General features: G+C 38.3%; 1 protein-coding gene across 6 annotated transcripts in view; it reads right to left on the reverse strand.

Moving 5' to 3' along the window:
* THSD7B (thrombospondin type 1 domain containing 7B) overlaps positions 1-22,077 on the reverse strand; it is a 332,338-nt gene that overhangs the window by 256,006 nt on the left and 54,255 nt on the right. For 5 of the 6 annotated variants that reach the window (XR_012623747.1, XM_074828561.1, XM_074828560.1 and 2 more), the window contains exons 2-3: positions 15,884-15,977; positions 13,678-13,851 (exon numbers count right to left, since the gene is read on the reverse strand). Coding sequence is in view for 5 of the 6 variants with exons in the window: in XM_074828561.1 (XP_074684662.1) it covers positions 13,678-13,816 (139 nt within the window). In the remaining variant the exon portion in view is untranslated. The remainder of the gene's footprint in view (positions 1-13,677; positions 13,852-15,883; positions 15,978-22,077) is intronic. The other variant, XM_074828559.1, reaches the window with a different exon arrangement.

Raw genomic sequence — 22,077 nt, forward strand, 5'->3', positions numbered from 1 at the left:
CTTCCCCTGCCCACCCTGCAGCGTCCTCCTGCCATCCCATTGCTCATCCTCACCACCTCTGCTGCAGGGCAGGCCACGTCTCAGACGGCTGATTCAACAGAAAACCCTTAAAAATGTAGAGGAAAAAAAAATTACAGTTTGCATCACATCAAGTTATCTGAACCAATTTATCCAGCACGGTCACCCAACCTGACCTGCTGAGGAGTGGAGCTATGGGTGGAAACCTCTACCCGTGGCAGGACACAGCTCCCTTTGGCAGGCAGCAGTTCTGCAAGTCCACACTGTAACCTCCTGCATAAATACACCTGCTTAAACAAGTTCTGAGTGATCATCCAAGGCAGGTTCTCCACAGAGTAATTCCACTTACAGCAGGTGCTGCTCATACAAACAAAAAGGGAGAGGTGAAGGAGGAGAATTTGGAAAGATACACTGGGGATACAGTCAAAGAGGTCACAGACACCACATTCTTTCACTCAGTGACATTCACGCTTCAATATACCCACACCAACATTATGACTCCTATTTTTAAGAACGAAGCTGAATAAAATGTTTTCTCCCTCTACTTTCCATAGTAAAGCAAAGAGCCTGTCTAAACTTTCCTTCCTTAATGAAACTCTTATTGATTTTTCATCCTTTTGAATCGTTGCCTTGAAGCAATTTCTTTTAGCCTCAGGTTCTCACATTTAATTTGTATGTATGCTTAAGGGAAAGTTTATCAATAGAGTCTCTAGAGAGATACTAAAAGGGTTTTATGAGAAAGTTATGAAATTTTACATATGGCATTTACTAACCTAGTTTTTTTTAAAAAAAGCAAGCCTAGAATAATGCATGACATTAACAATCAGCAGTTTCGTGTAACAACCTATGTCACTCCATGCAACTGTCAGTGCATAAGACAACAGAAGTCAGACTGAATAAATTTATGTTGATAAAGAGTAAAAATTAAAAAACACCACAACAGAAATTCATTCACATGTATGGATCTTCCACATGTTAATAGCTACACAAAGACAAGCAGACCAGAACATATCCATAGGATACCAGGACAGCTACTGGCACTAAAGTGTATACTCAGGCCAGGCATGAAGAAACTGTTAGGATTAAAAAAAAAAAAAAAAAAAAAGTCCATCAGCATTAACAGACAGCTTTGCCAATACCATCAAGACATAAAAAGAAACAAATCTCTCATAATTTATTCTTAAGCTAAAATTTCCCAGCTGCTTCAATTGCTATTTACATCAGAAAAAAAAACTAAAATGCTATGGATCTTTTAGTTCTCATTCATGCAAAAAATGCTAATTTTACTAGTCACTGGAAGAAGCAAATTTATGGGCCAAGGGGCAACATCCAAGATACAGAAATTCAACTATTAGCCAGGTTCCTACCTAAGAAAAGGAGATATCCTTTTGCTTAAAAGTCAGTACTTTGCATTGTGATTAATATTGTCTAAATGGAACTGTCCACAAGTAAAAAGGATTGGATATTTTTGATTCCAGAAGACCCAAACCCAAGGATCTTGCCCTGTAAAACTTTAGGAAAAAAGTTGAATCAAGTCTGTTGCTCAGTCAACCACCCACTATACCTGTTGTCCTTGAGAAGTGAAGCAGGAAGAAAGCCTGATGGAAATCAACTTTTTCCCCATTTTCTCATGTGTCTGTCTTTTCAATAAAGTATCGACTTACTAGTACTATCCTAATGGTAATACAATTGTCCTACCCGTTTCCCAAATTACCTGATTAAGGAAGGAATTAAATAGGATTACCTAGCTAGTATCAATTAGTATCTACCAGCAGTGATCTATAACAGAGTCGGCAGCCTGCTGTCCATGCAGCTGAGAACAAAGCAGAGGAGAGAGGAGAGAAACCACTGTTGGTCATGGGGATTAGACTGAAGAACAAACTTTGCGAGAAGGTCAGACTCACAATCTGAAGTGTGCCAAAGGACGAACAGTACTTGAACTGCACAGGAACAAGAGCTGGATGAAGCTGAAGGAGATTGCTTATGTAGGATGCTTATTCCACCACGAAGAAAAGTGATAACACCAGCACAAGGAGCAAAAAGGAGATTTTACAGAGATAAACAGATTAAAAAAATTCATCTGTTGCTTGTGACAATTAGGTCTTCTACTCCAAAAATGTTTAAGAACTGTCAAAAGTGATACTGGGATGAGAAAAGGTTAGGGAAATTTTTAAACTCTCACAAAATAGCCAATACCAAAATACTGAGATTAAAAGAAAGAACATTTATAAAATCCTACATGAAGCAAACATGAAAAGGTTGCTCAGTTGCAAGATAACTGAGTAATGTAACCTTTCAAAGCAGCAACAAAAAGCGATTAGACCATTCCTTGGATTGAAAATGATTGATTATTACTGCTAATATTGGAATTGAAGTTGACTGTAATGCTTTTTATGTAATTGCTTTATTGAATGCTGCATAGCTTTATCTGGTAATATATTCAGAACATTGTGAGTTTACCATTTCTTTAGCTCCAGACACACTAAGACACACAGACATATAGTTACAATATATTTATCCCAATTATATTGTATTAAACGGCATATCCTAAGGTTAGCTCCTGACCTTTCAGTTAAAGTCTAGGGGGAATCTTCTGCCTGCAGAATCATCTAGTACATTCGAGTACCAGCAACTTTCCATCCTCTGCATCAGTTCACCGGTTTATTTCATAAACTGTATCAAAACACCTTAAATCTGATTTGGGGCCTTGTGTGCTGTAATAATTAAATCATTTTCAGGACTTTGAAAGCTGGCTCATCCATTTAAAAAAAAAATCAATCAAGGACAAGTAAATCACAGTGAAGATGAAGAATAACTTTTTTTTTTTAATCAAAGTACATTAAAATTTTAAAATATCTGTAGGCAAAGCAGGGATTTTGTTTGTTTGTTTTTCACCTTTGTTTTTATTCAAAAAAGCAGCCTTCAATATTTAAATGTAACTGCACAGAGTTACATTTTCTCGCCTGCTTTTCAGTTTCTTTGATTTTTTTTATCCCCTGGTGTCAGTCCCTGCTTTTTGGAGAGCGTCCTAGCAAAGGTCAGCAGTCAATTAGCCATCAATAACTCCCTAAAATGAGAGTGAAAATTTTGGGCTGCCTGCACTCCCATTACCAAACCAAGCAACATGTTTGAAAGCTCATAACAAAGAGCATGAAGTACTTTAGTGTTCTGAACATAAATATAATGTTACCTTTAAAACAGTAAGCATGAAAAATATCACAAAAGGTGTGCAATACCAAGCTTTATCATCTGTTGCACACGTATATTGACTTAACTGAGACATGCTCACTTATCTACAAAGCAAAAATTGGGTTTAAGTACTGTACTTTGCAAGACCCTTAGGGCACAGTAACATTACTGTCATCATTTACTCTGACTTTCCTGTCTTTCATTTGATCCTTCTCCAGTCTTTTCAAAACATTGCAGGCAAAAATAATGCATAAACATACACACACATTGACACTAACATGTAAGCAACATATTTGACACTCAGACACATGGTGTAGCTTTCATCTCAGTGCTACGTGTACAAGGATATACTTGGCTTTTGGCACACTTTTTCGTGTTTGGAGCCAATTCTAAAAGTAAGGTTCTTAGCACTTTGCACAGTATGCAGAAGATAGAGGATTGATGTTTCCTTAAGAGAAGAGTGTGATCAATAATAAAGTTTGGATAAACCCTCATTATCAGATTTCTACAACTTTGAAGCGAATACATGTCAGCTACCTGTTAAGAACAGGCAACCCCATGCATTACAAGCTCACCGCTGACAGTGAATAATGCTAAATTTAGGAATACACATCTGCAGAATCAAAAGTTTTCATATTAACAATGACTTTAATTAAGATACTCTACTTGGGTTATGAAATATTTAATGCCATTTGGAAAAGAGATATACTGAACTAGTTTAACTGAAAATATCAAAAGTTTAGATAACTTATTCTAGTCATACTGTGTACACATTTAACACCCAGAGCTCCAAACATTTTTTTTAAAATTCATTTTTACTTCCACTTGAATTCAGCATTACTTTATTAATACAAGCAGAAATATTAAGGGAATGACAATAAAAACTTTACGCAAGCACTACCTTATATGCACCATATTTAATAAAAGAACTTCTGAAAAGTTCCTGATGTTTCATCATTACAGCCTCCTTTTAATCCTTGTCTTTAAAAACTCCAATTCTGTACTCCATCCAGACAGCTGCTTCAAAACTATGCAGCTAATACACATCAGAATTTATTGAATGTATAGAAATGTTTTCTATATCCAATGTCTCCACTGAAGATTTTCAATAGCTAGAAGAAAAGTGCTTATTTTGCTTAAAAGCAACTGGGTTATATAAATCAATTTAACTAATGGGTCAAAAGATCTTAAAGATGTCACAAGTACTGAATTTATTTTTGTCTTCAGCAGCTTCAAACTTGTGAAATTTATGGTTATAAATGTCATACTGTCGAGAAGTAAAACATGCCTCACACATAGGTGGATATTTTTAAACTATTGATATTTGAAGGTCTTTGGATCTCAGGGGTAATAGAATAAACCCCAGAGGACACTAATCAGTGAAAAAGTTCAGGTAATAACACAATAAACAGATATCCCCTCACCCTGCATTTAATCACGTGGCTGGCACCACCAGCCATGTTTCATACTTTTGTTGACCTATTCAATAGGTCAATAAAGTCCTAATAAAGACTTACTAAAGTACCTACCTTACACATTTAATTTTTTAAGTATACTGAAAATGTAATACTTTAAATGTCAGGATTTTTCAGCAAGTCGTACGGTGTTAACTATTATTGCAAATAAAGCGTAGGAACACTTTTAAAGTTGCTGTTGACTATGCCAGGGAATACGAATCCTTTCATTACCACTCCATTCTGTACAGGGTATAAACATAACTCTGAACTTGTTCACAGTTACTTGGGCTGCGCTGGTGGCATCAGCCCCTTCTCAAAGTCTTCTGCTGAAATTTTGACAGCACTGCTTTATAAAGAGACACAAAGAGCTTTTAAAACCAAACCCTGTGGAATACAGTGGGGGGGGGGGGGGGGAAATACGCATCAATGAGTGGGCAAAACCAAGCAGCAAATATGCTGGCTTAAGATAAATAACGTAGGTTTACTGGTACTTTCCCCGGGAACAGTTGGGTACCAAGGCGTGCAAGCTGCAACACGGCAGCGACGTGGGCTCCGCGTTCGAGGCGTTGGGCTGGCTCCTCTTTGAACATATGCCCTTTCAAGTGAAATTAATCACTCTCTTTATCACTCCTGCAGCATCTGGAGCCATAATCATTACCCAACTGCTGAGAAAGAAATGAAACCACTAATCGCACGGGGAGCAGGGCTTAGCTTTCAGAGCAGGAAAGTTTTTATTAAGTTCTCATTTGAAAAGTGATTTTTCATGGCTAGCCTTCCAAGACATGCCACACAAAAGCTGGATATACTTCAGCAAGTGTCTACAACGCATCCCCCAGCATATAGAACCAATATGTTTAGAACCACTATCATGAGGTTTTAACATGCTTTTCCAAATTTACCTCTATAATCCTAAATCACTGTTATACACAAGTACGACAGGGAGATACGTTTAACCATAAACTTTAAAAGGTCTCGGGAAGAAGGAACTGCAGAAGTCTACAAAGCGGTGGACACCAGGCAGCGTAACCAACAGGAAGGACCAGATACTGCCTCTGGATTCACACATCACACTCTTACTCATCTCAGCAGAAATTCCCTGGGCAAACTGAAGCTTACACATTCAAAACTACTATATTAAGTGGGCATTTTTCATCATATCTATCCACTAGCTGAAGGTGATGAAAATAAACCATACAAACACTAGATCAATAATCTGGATTACCATGAAATATCCCCCATCCCCTCTAACTTCTCGGTTTCATTTTCCTGGATTTTACCATTCAAACTTTTTGACAAGAAGAATACAAAGAAATTATTTTTTCTTTCTGAAAAGCAAAAAGTATAAGTTGATGACAGCAGGACTACTCACACATAGCGGGGGCAGGGGGGGAAGAGAGGGAAATACAGGTATTAGTGGGCAGACTACCCAAAACTCATGTCCCTAGAAAGAGTCAGTTGCATTATCTGCATACTGAGAACAATATGCATCTTGGGGATTTCCAATACAATTTTATGTATTTTTACCCATAATAATTGTGGTCTACACAAGACCTGAATGACAAAGTGAATACCCCTATATATTGAAATCATTCAATTAAGTGACAAAGTGAAACTCTTACTCTGACTAACTTAAGATATAATTATTTTTAAAAAAAACTGCAGGGTTCTGAACAAGGGCAGCAGAATAATTAAATCTAGTACTGCGCTGAAACAGGCTGAAAATGTGATCATCCATTTTTAATGCTCCGCCTATACGTCACAACAGAAATCTTTCCAACAGCTGCATTCAATTAAGAAAATATTAACCCCAAGGAAAAAGTACAAAAACATCCCCATCTGTTTTTCTTGCCACTCACTGTGCTTCTTTTGTGAGTGAAATATGTACAACAATACAATCCAACAAAGTTGAATGAAAAGTACCACAATTCCAATAATAAGCTATCTTTTTTTTTTTTTTTAAATGAACAATTTAAAAGAAACCACTTTTGCAGATTTTCCCCTGTGACCTGCAGCTCTGTTCCCATAGTAACTATTGAGGAAAGAAAAGGATAAGACGCCTAAGTTATACTTTTCCCAATACCAACAAAAACCAGAAAAAAGCACCTTATTCTCAAAAACTATTATTCTCGGGAAGGGAAGAAGGACATTAAAAGATTAGTGTGAATCTCCTGTGTAATCTAGTTTAAACCACCACCTACTGAACATCTGATGTTGGTTAGACAAAGATTTGTTAAAGCGTGTAGTCTTTGTATAAAAGAACTATTGAAATAGTTTTGCAAGACCAACAATAACAAAATTACCAGGCACACGCTGTAAAAGCTACATCTGAACTCAGCAAGCACCACAGCCAGTCTACAGCCATGCTGCCGCACAGTGCTCATCTCTGCTGAGGAACTAGTACCCTGCCTATTACCTCCAAGCATATAAAGTGTTAATTTTAACATATATTTCCAAGTCATTTCAGTTCCTCGTTTGCTTGCCTTTTTAATTTGACTGATACACTGTGCTTCCTGCATTGCTTGCTGTAGTGCATTTTTCTAGGAAAAAATACAGAAGCCGGCGATTCTTTCTTTCAGCAGTGCCACCAAGGACGTTTCACTGGTGTCTTCAAGTCCCTACAGGAAACCAGAGCTAATAAGAACATACCAAGTTTTACAGAGAAGGAAAACCAGCACCAGTTTAAGCAGTTCTGCATCTCTGATTACACTTCCCAAACTCCTCCAGGAACAATTTCCATGCCTCTGACACTGGGTGGCATTCTCTGTGCCAACAGGGCCAGTTCTTCAGCCATGGTCCATACACGGAGCTGTTAGCCCTGTGGATGAATCCAGATGCTACGGTGAACAGGACCCAGGTGGGTACGCAGTGGGCTGCTGTGGTACATTTATCCAACACAGCAGCAGACCTCAAGCACCCAGAGGAAAGCCCAGGCTGGAAGATAAGTTTCCAGCATAGGAAAGGCTCTTCAGGAGAGAGATGGAGCTCTACTCATGTACGCTTGTCCAGTTCTCTGACAAACTCATCAGTATTTACTGTCTGAGGACACAAGGTCTCCATCAGCTTTGAAATGACTCACCTACCTAAACATTATTTGTACAACCACAGCAAAGTGTTATAAAGTAAGTCAACAGATGCATCTCCACAACTCCAAGACAAGTTGGAGTCAAATGTTGAGAAAACAAGACCAGATGAGGATACCATATCAGAACTGGAATAATAAGGGTGAGGTGAAGTAGCAGAACCATATGTAATAAAATTTAGAGGTGTGAAGAACAGAAAGGTGAAAATGTGGATAGGAAACAGTGAGCAATAATGAGAAGACAAAACCAAATAGTTAGCAATCTGAAACAACTGCACTCCTATCTAAGGAAATATAAGATCAGCTTTGAGGCCACCCTTAAATCTTCTCAAATTTCAGTGACTGGTATCAGCCAGCATATTAAGTTTTGCTGCTAATGACATTTTGCAAAACAACTTTCTTTAAAGCTTCAAGTATTATAGGCTTTTTAAAAAGTTTTGCAGAAATAAAAGCATGATTTATATGGTCCCATAGAATATTCTTTGTAAAGAATTATTTTAGACTAATTTAGAACTATTTTTTTTATATTTAAATTCTTTTTTTTAATGGCTACTTAAGGAAACTATAACAACAGATTAAAAATAACTAAACCATTTCAAATTAAACTGTTTATTACAAAATATTCAAAAAAAGCACCACCTATGTGATTCTGAGCTATTTTAAGCCAGGCACTTCTACTTAAAATTGTAAAATGTCAGTGGGTGTAAATTAATTTGAGATTTGATACAATTCTGAGGAGCAATGCTAAGAAAAGATTTAATTTGACAAACCAGACCAAAGAGAATACGTTTACTAACAGGGGTCCAGAATAGCTTGATATCCTTAATTCACAAACACAAACTACCAAAAGAGTTACTTAAAGAATAGCCTGGCTCAAGCACAAAGGTATAAACTGGTAATGAATAAAGTTAAAGGTAAAAATACAAAGGCTCATCATTTTAGAAGAACTTTTCAATCATCAAGTTTATCCAACTTGCTTTAGAATGGAACTTAATAGGGTTTTTTAAAATTATTTATTAATTGTTGCTACCATCAACATGACAAGATTGCAATCTATAAACCAAGAGAATCACTGCAGTCCTAAACTCTTAGAATAGGGAAGAACCTTAGAATCATTCAAAGCTTGATTAAATCAACACTAAATTTCCACTTCAGAGTTTAAATATTTAAAATTCCATCCACCAAGACAGCACAACAATAACCTACAATTAGAACATTTGCAACAAAATGAGAAGTTTGTAAGCATCAGACAGTCAGAAATACCATAAAACTTCCAGACAACACACAAAGATCACTAAAGAGATATTTGCATTGCATTCATGAATTGCTGTCCTATCAAATAAAAAAAACACTTAATCCACCCTAGATTATCATTTGTCATCTTGTAGAGCTTTTGGAGAAATATCACTTGTTGCAGAGCTACCTTTAAATCTCTTTCCAGTAGGTTTGAGCTCTATTGTCCTTTGAAGATCTGGACTCCTTTTAACATTTGGTATATGTAGGTAGAAGTTTGTCTTTTAAGACATAAGGTCAAAGGCACTTCCAAACCAGCACTTGGCCTTCCTGAAATTACGATCTTAAGAAAGGGCATTTTATGGCAGTATTATCTAAGAACAGAGGACAAAAGATCTTTTTCATCTTATCTGTAACTGGCTCACCCACATTCACGAGTAGTTCAAAGGTTCCTCCACGTTAGAAGTTGTTCTCTGAAAAGTTCATTTCGTACCCTTTCCATTATGGACTGTTTCTGAAGAAAGACTAATGATCAAAATCCATTTGCTAACCCTATTTTAAGAAGGGCTTTCAAATATGGGTGATAACTCTGAACTAAAGTTTTTCTGTGTTCACCTGGAGCAAGAGAACTTATGGCTCACCACACCTAGCTCCCAGGAGCCCACAAACACCAACAGACTAATGCTTTCTTCCACAGGTAAAAATCTCTCTACTGTTATCAGGTGGATTACAAAACCATTTCCCAGTCTGATATCTCACTTGCAGTGCTCTTCCATTCCTAACAGGTAGCATGTCCCTGCTGGGCTAAATCCCCATCCTGATTCACTTTTTGTAGAGAATTACAGATGGAGAACTCACTGGGATGCTACATCTGGGTTTCTAATAGTCCTCTCTTCCTCCCTTCTGTAGTATACAGAGTATAGGGTATCTCTCTTGTCCCCTTAATTTCTGTCAGTATTTTAGGGGAAACAGCATGTGCACAGTTACTGAGGTGTGCTTTATGGAGGAGCTGAAGACATCAGCAGCGATGCTGCAACCTGCCCATGCAACAACTGCAGGTGTCTCTGGGAAGGGCTAATTTTCAGCATTTTGTAATCCTAATTATCAGCCCCTCACCTGTAAAGCACCTGAAATATTTCCTCTGTTGCACATATTTTAGACTTAATTTAGATTTTAGGACTAAATTTTAGAGTTTCACCAAAAAATAAACCAACTAGAATCATGTTAAGGATTCACGTGTGTATCAATATTCTATATACAGTTTTCAAAGCTTGAATGACCATGACTAAAACATAGATATATTTGCATTACAGAAATTCCAGGCACTTTCAGGACCATTCAGGAGTTGAAGAAAATCAACATGGTGAATACACAAATTGCTAATTGACTATTGCATTAAACAATATTAATTTACAAGGATTTAGATCCAATTAAATATTCTCGAGATTTTATCACTAAGACTGCTTTGTTAGTTAGCAAGTGCTGGAAAATTATTCAGCTATTTGAGGTTGCTGAATAAGTTAATTGATATAATTATTGCTTTCATGTTTAGGCTGGTGGTAACAAAATAAGTATATGACAAGAAATGTCTTGAAACCAAAAGATACAGTGTACAGATATTTAGACATTAATATATTATCTCTAGAAACCAAAAGCTAGAAATAAATGGTTTTAAGACAGGCCGCAAATAAGCAAATTGCAAGTGATAGCCCTCTGAATAGCTGAGGGAAGAGTATGTATAACCTACCTCACACTGCCAAGTTCTTACATTTTAGAAGCATAGAGCCTGGGTTTTCAGAGGTGCAGTGATTTCAATACAAGTGCTTTCACCTATACCAAGACCACCAAGCCCAGCATGAAAATGTATGAGCCTTCATTAGATAAAGCCAAGGATTTAGCTGAAAAAAAGCCTGCTTTATAAACTCCAGTGCTAACGTTTCCCCCCTGCACCCCATCCATATTAAGGATGTATCTCTGGACTTTGTTGTGCTAAGAAAATTTACTTTAACACATATAAATTCATTTTCTTAAAGTCAGAGTTTTCTGTAGCATAATCTTACTTAATTATAAACATGACATTTCAATGAAAAGTTGAATTTCTCTGCAGCAGGTAGCTTGCCATGCTTGCAACAGACAATTCAAGATTTAAAAACAAAACAGATCATCTCCGTTCCCATTAGGAATTGCTCAGTTCTCATTAGATTGTTTCATTTAAAAAAAGGATAACAGCTGCAGGTTTTCTTACTATCAGAAGGATCTGCTCAGTTCTGACATTAAAAGCGACTTCATTTTAGGTTCACTCTGATGTGCTTTTATTTAAATTTTTTTAATTTTTTTATACTGGGACAGAAGTTCTCAAACTATGGGATGATTTATTTATTTTTTGATTATACAAACCACAGAGCTCATTTGGGATGTTGATCATGGACATCTTGACCTAAGTTATTTTATTATTAACGTTCTGCTGCAACAGGTTATGTTAAACCTTCTACCTCTCCAAATCCACCTGCTTCATTCCAGTTATCATCCCTCTCTTCCCAAAACATATTTCCCTGTAATCTTTTGAAAGAAAGGTACACCTTTGTGATTAACCATACTTGAAAAATCATTTCAAGCAAAGTAGAAATATGCATACAACAGCAAGCCACATACGCCACCCTGACAGCAGAATGCCATTTACACCCTTTTGTAACTAATTTCAAGGTCACTGCAATTTTACTTTCATATACATGCTTCCAAATGCCTCAGAAATGAAATCTGCAATACATGCAGCAAAACTATCAAAAGGAAACCATTGGTTTATAACATATGCCCTGACACTGTAAAATACACCTAGCTCCTTTTAACCAAGATTTTTCCTAAATAAGTATCCATTCAGCCTACTGAGCAAAATCTCAGCCCATTGTGTTATTTCTTAGGACGATTACAAAAAGACCAAGATTTGGGATTTAGAAATGCTGCTGCTTCACTTCTACTGCAGAGGAAGTAGAGGCTTCACAAATAATACTTTGTTTCTTAGCAAAACAAAGTGTTTTGGGTGAACATATATTCATTTCAACGTAGAACATTTATGGTTTAGATAACTCTTAATCTAATTTTCAACAAAATACTCCAATGAAAAAAAATGAAAATTTTGTTTACAAATATTAAAATATTTAAATAGAGGGAAAAAAAAAAAATCTTTGTTTTTGCCAAACAGGACAATTAATTTGACTCAAGCTCACAAGTTATTTTCATTTGGAAAACATTTCACCCAAAGTTGTTTTCTACCTCTTGTCCCTACATAAGCAGATAAAGTGCATCAAAATACTGTTAGGATTTAAGGTCTTTAAAATGACTTATGAGAGCTCAAATATTTCTAATTCACTGTGGGAGTCACATGAACTGACAATTTTCTTCTGCAGGTGGAAGACAGACCTCTACGACAAGCTCATCATGGGGCTTTCAGAGCATAGAACAGCATGTCCATGCAAACCTGTGTGCTTTTTCTTAGTTCTAAATTCATCTACCTCAGATGCCTCTGAAGCATCAATAAGTCTATTGTCAGCTGGAATCATCAAGTCAAATTAAATTTTTATGACTTCTAGTGCACACCCCTAAAAGACTAACGGTACAATACACTTCCGAACTGAAGGGAAGACAGGCAGCACTGAAGGGTCTAATTTGTCTTAAGAAAACAACTCTACCTTTCAAAGCTTGTTCAAAAATCATGTAAATAACAGTGAATTGGAGAAAGACAGTTTATGTTGCTGTTTATTTCCTCTTCATTTTACATGCAAGACATTGTAAAAGTCTTTAGAAATATAGTATCAGATTGTACTTAACCAGAACTTCACCAGCACTCAGCCTCCATCCCAGCAGGTGGGGTAAGAAGCTGGCGCTGATCCTACCAGAAGGACAGGAGCCTTCCCAGAATAATTGTTTCATTATTCAGCTAATTCAGTCTCCTACCTTCTACAGAACTATAATTAAAAAACAAATAACCAAAACAGCAAAGAACCTCTCAAAAAAGGAGGAAAATTATTTTTCCATCAAATTTAATCGCTCTGTTGCTCAGTCATAAAAGGCCAAACCTCAAAGGGATCCTGGGCAATGAAACCTCTGCTTCAGTTGCATGTTTTTGATGAAGTACTTTGAGTAAATGTTTCCCAAATTTGCCAATCTTTCCATTTCATTGAACATTCTGTGTTGTTGTGTTGTGCTACAAAATAATCATCCAATGTGTCATGCTTAGTTCAATGCATCTGTATTATAGCATCTCCTATCTACCTGTCACTAAGAAACACAGTGCTACCAATGTGTCTTCACAGAAGTTTCCAAATGCTATGCATGCCCAATTTTGAACATTCACACACTTTCAATCAAACATGAAAAGAAAATTAGTAAATATTTCAAAGGAAGCAACATTAAGATTATGATACTGGGATCCAGTAAAAATTTTACTTTTGGATTAAAAGCATTAAGGAGCCCAGAATTATTCTCTAGAGTCACTCTGGTGCATAACTGCAATAGACATGATGATTACTAATTTAAAAGAGAGATTAAACTCCCCTGTTTTTCAGTTACAAAAAAAAAATTAGAAGACATTCTCAGGTTTTTTTTAATTTATAATTGAACTAAAACAGAATGGAGAATGGGCAATCACTCCAACCTTGAATATAGAAATTATCTAGTAGATCAGCCAACATATCTTTTTCCTACCTGTTTTCCAGACAAACTGATGACCTCTCCTGGCTTCCAGATCAGCTGTTTGTAACATTAAGAAAACAAACAAAAGGAAGGACTTCCCCAGGCTCTGCCATGCCCAATGAGGAGAAACCCAGTTCTGTTGTAGAAGCATAATTCAGATAATTCACTCTCTTGTCGTCTTTGGTCCTAGAATTAACAAAAAAAGAAAAAGCTTGCTAAAAGACAAAACACCAAGGCAACAGGCTCAGCCTAAAGGTAACCTGGTGGTCACTGTGCGCTTCATAGTCCCCGTGTGATGGATTCGTTGAGGATAAGTCTGTTATGGAGCTTCACTTGAAGAGAAAGAGAGTGGAAAAAGGCTGGGGATGGCGGGGGGGGAAGAGACAAGAGAGCCGGCTCCCGGAGGACCTGCAGTCCCATCCTACAAAACCAGCCATCGTAAATGCTTTTAGCAGGTTCTTAAGAAGAAACCTACCAGAGCAAATAAATAGCAAGGGATCTGATAACAGTCTGTGATGTGTTCCTTCTTTTTTCTATTTAATTTATCTTTAGCATGAATATTATTATGCTGTAGGCAGACTAAGCCAAAGCTGAGAATGGATTCCAGGTGCAAAATGCAGCTCTGAATACAGACCATATCTCCTACATTTAAGATCCCTGACAACTAAATTACCAGACCTGGAATTGTTTTAGCTCCATACCATGTATGAGCACGGATACACAAAAGCAACATGATAAATGCAGCGGGAAAAGCAGGGAAGCAGGGGTTGCTTATCAGTACATGATGAACCAGCCTGAAAGGGAAAACTAGACATTTCTCGGGCATTTCCCTGGAATCTGGGACTCGCATTTAAGTCCCTGATCTTTGAGCTCCAGATCAGCAAGCAGTTACACCGGAGAGGTCTCTCTGACTAAGGAATTTTAATTAAGGTCTCCAGCACTTCAGCCAAATACCAGAGCCACACTGTGACTGAGACCGGAATAGACCAAGTCCTGTTGCTGGAGTAGTTTTACACTGTACAACTCATTAAAATAATCACTGTGCAGTGTTGGAAGCAAGGAGGAATGTCTCTCCGAGTCTCCCATACAAAGCAGGAGCCCAACTTCTAAATGCTTCAGTGAACATCCACACTGTTTATATACCGTGGAAAGGCTCCAAAACAAGAGAGATTAAGGCAGGCATACAACAAAATAAAAACCTAAAAATTCTGATTCAGCCCAGTAATTCAAATCTCTATTTCTCTAATCCCAGAAGATGACCAGCCAGACACTTATTTAGGCTGATTTTACATGAGTTTCATGATATTTTGGATTCGTCCACATTCAAGTGGGAACAGTTCTGAAGTCTCAAAAAACGTTCATGGTACATGCCACATCAAATAAGACCTAGTTTCTGATGTAAATTTACATATTCATTTTTTCTTATGTAATAACTTTTGTATTTATACCATGTTTAAATTCTCAACACAGTTCTAATTATTAGTGATTAATCCTACTTTTTTAAGTAGAAAATGTCACATCAGTATTAGCCTAAGAGCGATAACACCTGTCTTCAAGATTTGTCTTCATTGGCACAATTTTGGTGATTTTCATTAAAATTATCAGTTATTAGAAGTTTAGTCAGAAAATTTCATTACATTCTTAACCTTATGAAAAGCAACATTGTCATAATACATAATACACAGCATTGTTCTTGATAAGAAACTGAAGATAAACCTGAAAATAGTACATATTGAATATACAGTAAAACTTTTAATTTCAAGCTGTATTTGAATTACTTTAAAACAGTTTCTATCATGATAAATTCATGCAATTATATTTAATCAGATATTGACTAACTACAGTGGAAGATACAATGTTATATCTGTTATCTGGATTAGTTCATTCTTGCGTTTCATATGAACAGCATTTCAAGACCTGGAAAACTATCAAGCTGACCAAATACAGTAATGTGGGCAAGGATTTATTGCTTTGCTCATGTCTTCCAGGTTAATTTCATTCAGAATTCACATTTAATTCAGAATGCAACCCACTGAGTCCCAACACCTGGACAACATAACACAGACCACAAGTGGCCTTATAGGAATCACAAGCGAATCTCAGAAATCTTGGGCATCCTTCAGAAATGTGATGCAGTAGGGAAGTCCGGGGGCGGAGAAGAAGGGCTCTCAAACATCCTGCAATTAAGGGGGTTTTGCCCATCTGGATGGTTGCTCACCTCACACAGAAGAGCTGAGGAGGAGCGACTCGCCCAGTGTCTTCAGCATTGCAGTTACCATCTATGACGGTCAGAAAATGGAGTCACCGACTTTCTGTTAAAGGAAAGAGAAGGAATTAGCGACACTGGCTCCAACACTGTTCACACCCAAAAATGCAAAACAAGGAAGGAAATTCTTCAGATACTCAGATTTAAGTACTGGAAGGGAGCCAGCATGCCCAGCCCTGCACAGACAACACTCATCTGAATTGCAGGGCAGCTCTCCAGGTCCAGAAGAATGCCGTAAAAACAACATGTCTTAAACAGGTGGGGGCATGAAATGGGCAAATCCAGGGAAACCTCAGATAACGGCTGATGAAGACGTCATGATTTTTAATGAAGCACCAGTAGTGCTCATCCACTGCTTTCTCAATACACTGCCTTCATCTCAGCATTCCAATGGTCAGTAAACAGCAGTAAATCCCTGGGAGTAGCAGCCTCCTGCCCAAGACAAGGGGGTTCACATATGTTCATTCTTTGGGCAGGACTACAAAGATAACTGACTGCTGCTCCCCATGGAGCAAGAACAGAGATTACATTAAGTCAGAAAAAATCAAAATAAATTAGACACCAAGAGACTGATTCTAATCTCACCCACCCCAGCAGAGCTCAATAGAGTCCACTGATTTACACCACAGCAAAGCACAATAAAAATTTGTCTGTATATCTAGGTTTGTATAACACAATTTGGAACAGTAGCTGTTCTGTCCTGATATGATAAAAAATTATTGCACAGGCAACATATGCTATCTACAGAAACATGAATAAATTACATTATGAAGGCCACCAACACTTCACATCAAATTTAGTTGCAGTATATCTCAGCTCCCAAATGTGTCAGCATGGCTAGCTGTAAACTGGCAAATACAGAGGAAAATGGAGAAAAAATAATGAAATTTACATTTTAAAAATTGACTTCACTGAGACGAGTCATGATTAAATTCATGCAATTGCTTAAATATGTTCAAGATACGTGTTTTACTCCGAAAAATATCTCCCTTTTCCAAATCTGATTATCTGGATTTATTCAATACCCTTTATAATACAGGCCTAGACAATTAATACTCTGCACTAATGGATTCTCATTAAATTAAATAACGAGGAGTTGTTTTCATATATTTGAAGGATTGGTCACAAGCACCCTTTTAATTTAGATTGTACAGAATCTTGTTCAGAAAAACAAGGATATCGTACATAAGCTGTAATGGGTGGGAATATACAAGCAGTCTTGAAAAAGTCACATGCAAGTTTTCTAATGATCATAACACTGAATTTACATTATCTAATCCACTGCTAATCCTCTTAATGACAGGATTGAATAAAACTAGTTTTGAAAAACAGACAATTTAGAAACCTACATTTCTGCTGAAAATATGGCATTCAAGTATAGTGTCAAAATGTGGTAAATAAATAAATATGCATACAGCTGAGTATTGGGTTTGTGCAGCAAGGTTTTGGTAGCGGGGGACTACAGGGATGGCTTCTGTGAGAAGCTGCTAGAAGCTCCCCCATGTGCGGTGGAGCCAAGGCCAGCCGGCTCCAAGAGGGACCCGCCGCTGGCCAAGGCCGAGCCCATCAGCGACGGTGGTAGCGCCTCTGGGATAACGGGTTTAAGAAGGGGAAAAGCTGCTGCACAACAGCAACTGCAGCTGGAGAGAGGAGTGAGAATCTGTGAGAGCAACAACTGTGCAGAGCCCAGGGGCAGCGAAGCAGGAGGGGCAGGAGGTGCTCCAGGCCCGGAGCAGAGATTCCCCTGCAGCCGTGGGGCAGCCCATGGTGAGGCAGCTGTGCCCTGCACCCAGGGAGGCCCACGGGGGAGCAGAGACCCACCTGCAGCCCGGGGAGGACCCCACGCCGGAGCAGGGGGATGTGCCCAAAGGAGGCTGTGACCCCGTGGGAAGCCCGCGCTGGAGCGGGGGAAGAGTGTGAGGAGTCCCCCCCTGAGGAGGAAGGAGCAGCAGAGACAGCAGGTGATGAACTGACCACAACCCCCATTCCCCGTCCCCCTGCGCTGCTGGCGGGGAGGGGGAAGAGAAATGGGGAGTGAAGCTGAGCCTGGGACGAAGGGAGGGGTGGGGGGAAGGTGTTTTAAGATTTGGTTTTATTTCTCATTATTGTACTCTGACTCTTGATGGGCAATAAATTAAATTAATTTCCCTAAGTCAAGTCTGTTCTGCCTGTGATGATAATTGCTGACTGATCTCCCTGTCCGTATCTAGGCCCACAAGCCTTTTGTTATATTTTCTCTCCCCTGCCCAGCTGAGGAGGGGAGTGATAGAGCAGCTTTGGTAGGCACCCGACATCCAGCCAAGGTGAATGCACCACTTCTTATTTCTGAGGTGTTCAAAATTTAATTTCATTTTCAACATCAATGAAATATCCAGCAGCCAAATCCCAGCCTAACCCGTTTAGCTAGGGAGGGGAAAAATGCTCTGGGAAACTTCTCCCCTTTTCCAGTCACTGCTGAGCACTCAGAGGCAGATGTTTCCAAGTGACAGGTACTGGGCTAGTCCAAGACACATTAGAGTCCTCAAAAGCATCCAACACTGAAAGGCAAAAGATTGATGGTCCAGTCTTGACTCCCCACTCTACACATATTACATGGTTAGAGAAGGGACCAGTTGCTCTTTCTGTAAGTTTCCATGGGACAAGAGGTTTCTTCAGTCATTCTGCACCATTTCTGTGTTTTAGGAAAGTTCAGTCTGGCTCTGCTCCAATGTGGATTTATACAGTATTTATTACTGAACTTAGAAAAAGACCAGCTTAAACTGATCCAAACCTGAGACATGATTTCAGCCTTGTCATACATCAATTAAATTCCCCCAGAGTTCACTGGGAGTTGCGACCTTTCCCATCATGGGTAAATCTGACCTACTTTTTTTCTATGAGACAGGAATGCTGACAAGGACACCTGGGTAGCACTCTCCATTTAAAATACATGATGCAATTAGAATAATCCAAAACACTTTAAATAGCAACAAAAAAAAGCAATTGCAGATCATATGCGTGGCTATAAATCGTTTGGCAGGTGTCTAGCACAAAGATAAGCATCATTAATCATGAATAAATTTTCTTAACACAAACGTAAGCAGTAATTATGCAACTGTTTGCCTACTACGCTTAGCACAAACCCATTGCTTGTGATATTCCAAGATAATCTGGATGTTTATAGCATACTTTTTATCCTCAGATACCAGTAAAATCTGCGTTGCTTTCTCAGAAAGCTGTTATCCAAAAAGCTCATTCTATTCAGTCCCAAAGCAGCAGAATGCCTGGCCTGTAGCAGCCATGGCTGATTACCACAGATATGCACTGCAGACCATCCCTGGGGGAGATATTTCCAAAAAAACACTAATGCTAGTGCTACAGGTATTGAGTTTAATAAAATGGAAGTGTTTGCACAGTCACATACATCAAACCAGGAACAGACCTTCAGAATAAGTGTATATGTGCCCACGACACAGCTCTTTGTGCGTACTGCCCAATTTTTTATTTAATGATGAACACAGTTACACTAAATTGCCTTTACTACCATGTGAAAAACAAACACTATACATTCTTCCACTTACACATTTGGAGAGAGATAGTCTTCTGGTTAAAGTAAGGGCACCCTAAATTCATTCCACATCCAGCTGTGTCAGAAACCTCCTGGGCAAAAAGTCACTTTAGGTCACGCTCCAACACTAATACTTGATTCTGCAAGCGCTCCCCTTGACTTCAGCAGTGACTTTGCATATATGAGAACAGCAGTTGATTTTCTATACCTCTACCTTTTCATCTCCAAACCTTAATTGAGAATATTTACTCTTCTTCCAGGAGCATTTTAGAAAATCCTGGGTAAAAACACACAGCATGAATGAGCTAAATTTATACATCAGGTTGACAACTGCCTGACAGTATTTTTGTCCTAAGTGGTCACTCATCAGGTTTCAAAACATTAAGCTCCACAATTCTTTGGTAATTTGCTACAATAACTGTAAAGGTAAATAACGCCTGAAAGAACATCTGGTGTTAACACACCTGCACACACAAGATAACTCCAAACAACCAGCAGACGGTCTAAACCAGCCTGCTCCAGGCTGGGAGTAAGCCTGCACGACCTCCAGATCAGCAAAGCTGAACATAAGTTTACCCTGGTCCATTTTCATGTATAAACCTTAAACAACCTTCCTCAATGCTCAGTTGCTGGAAAGCTTGGTAGGTAGTCACCATCTTTACAAGTTATATTTGAAAGTTCAGGTATTTTGGTGATGTCTATAGTCAAATAGCAAAAATCTATTCATTATTTCATCTTTTTTCTTCTATTCAATTGTATCCGCTCTTGTCCCAAAGCTAGCAAAGATCCTGGAAATTAAAAGCAAGAATATGAAATTACTGTACTGCCAATGATCACTTTTTAAGTCACACTGATTTGTTTGGGGTAAAAACCATGAACCCTGCTTTCCTGCTTCCATTTTAGTATATCCTAAAAACATAACAAAAGCAGGTTTGAATTTAGAAGTTTATAATTAAACTTAGCTAAGTGGATTATAATGAAAGATGTTCCAGCAAGGGAGCTCAAAGTGATGCATTATGACTACATTAAAGAAAACACCAGAGAATAGACTTTCCATCAGTAGAACGACTTTAATTAAAACAGTGATAGAGCAGAACTGTTCTGTGAAACGATGCTGCTGTTACATCTCCTTCACTCTAAGTACTTCCAATGGACTCTATGGGAACACACTTGACATTCAACAATAAAAAGTACACATGAACTCAGACTTTTCTTTGGAACCCAGGTCAGAAGATCTGTTAAATGTAGTTGAAGCAAAACTTGATTAATCTGTACATAAACATGTATGGCTTACACTCAGCCAGAAGAGCAGGGAGATTTCAAAGTCAAGGATTCAAGTCTGTGAAAGGCACCATCCTGATACTCCTCAGCTGCATGATCACACAGTCACCTACAGCCCCCATGCCCATTGAGAGCAGAAGGAATGATACTCAACAACCAAGGAGCACCCCCTGACATTTTCTTCTACAAAAATCATGCAGTGTGACCCAGTACACAAGCGCCCAAGTGTTATCCAAGCCTTGGACTTCTCACTGGTATTTAACAGCTTTTGGTGTTTTTGGTGTTGTATCTTAGCACTCGAAGGAGGCTAATTTACCTTCACAAATGTTCTTCAAGCTATTATCATACTCCTCGCAGCATGAACAAGTACAGAGCAATTAAGATCAAAATGCTCAAGACTGTCAATAGGTTTCTTTTGTGAACTCGGGCATTGATTTTTTTCTGAGCAGCAGAACATGGAAAGTGTCCAATAACTTTTAAGTAACCTTTTCACACTGCTTGTGCACTTTCATATATTTAATTAAATACAAGAAAGGCTGTAGCAACTCAAACCAAATGTCCACAAAGTCCCAGATCCTGCCTCCAACAAGATAACAATGCCAAATGTCCAGGTTGCAGTATAAGAACAAAGTGTGCATAAATAACTCTTTTCACTAGCTGTTCACAGCCTCCAATAAGTTGTGGCTTCCACACCTCCTGAGTCAAAAAATCTTTGTATCTGACAGCCCTCTTATAAACTTAGGGAGTCACATCCTGAACCTATATAAGTTTGGAGGGTTTTTTACATAGGTTATGTATATAGCCTATATACATCTATACCTGGATGTCTCCTCATGGCAGGCACAGCAGAACACAGCCCAGAATAAGCTCAGTGATGTCTTCACACTATAACACATTCTTTCTGTAACAACAAAACTTTATAGCTTTCAGGGGAAAAAAGTTTATTTTTGTTTATTTTTCAATGGATAGAGAAAAGTTTGAGTTTGTTATCAACAGACTGTTCTGCTGTAGCTTTTATCGTTGGCACGGAATGAACTAAAGGTCCTTTCAAACTCAGCTATATCTAAGAATTGCAGTCACAGTTGCATAGATCTTGGATTACTGTTAAATTGCAATTAAGCAGACAAAGGGAAAGGGAGCTGGCGCTGCTTCCAACGCCATTTCAGTAAATGCTATTGCAAGTTGTTGCTCAAAGAGGATTACTCTCACTTCACTGGCAAAACACTGCATATAATGCACATTCAGCAGAATAATACCACTTGAAAACTAGTATTTGAAATTATTTTCCTTTAAGAAGCAAACCTGGAAATCAGACTCA

This window comes from Strix aluco, chromosome 6 (assembly GCF_031877795.1).
Source record: "Strix aluco isolate bStrAlu1 chromosome 6, bStrAlu1.hap1, whole genome shotgun sequence".
Taxonomy (NCBI): Eukaryota; Metazoa; Chordata; class Aves; order Strigiformes; family Strigidae; genus Strix; species Strix aluco.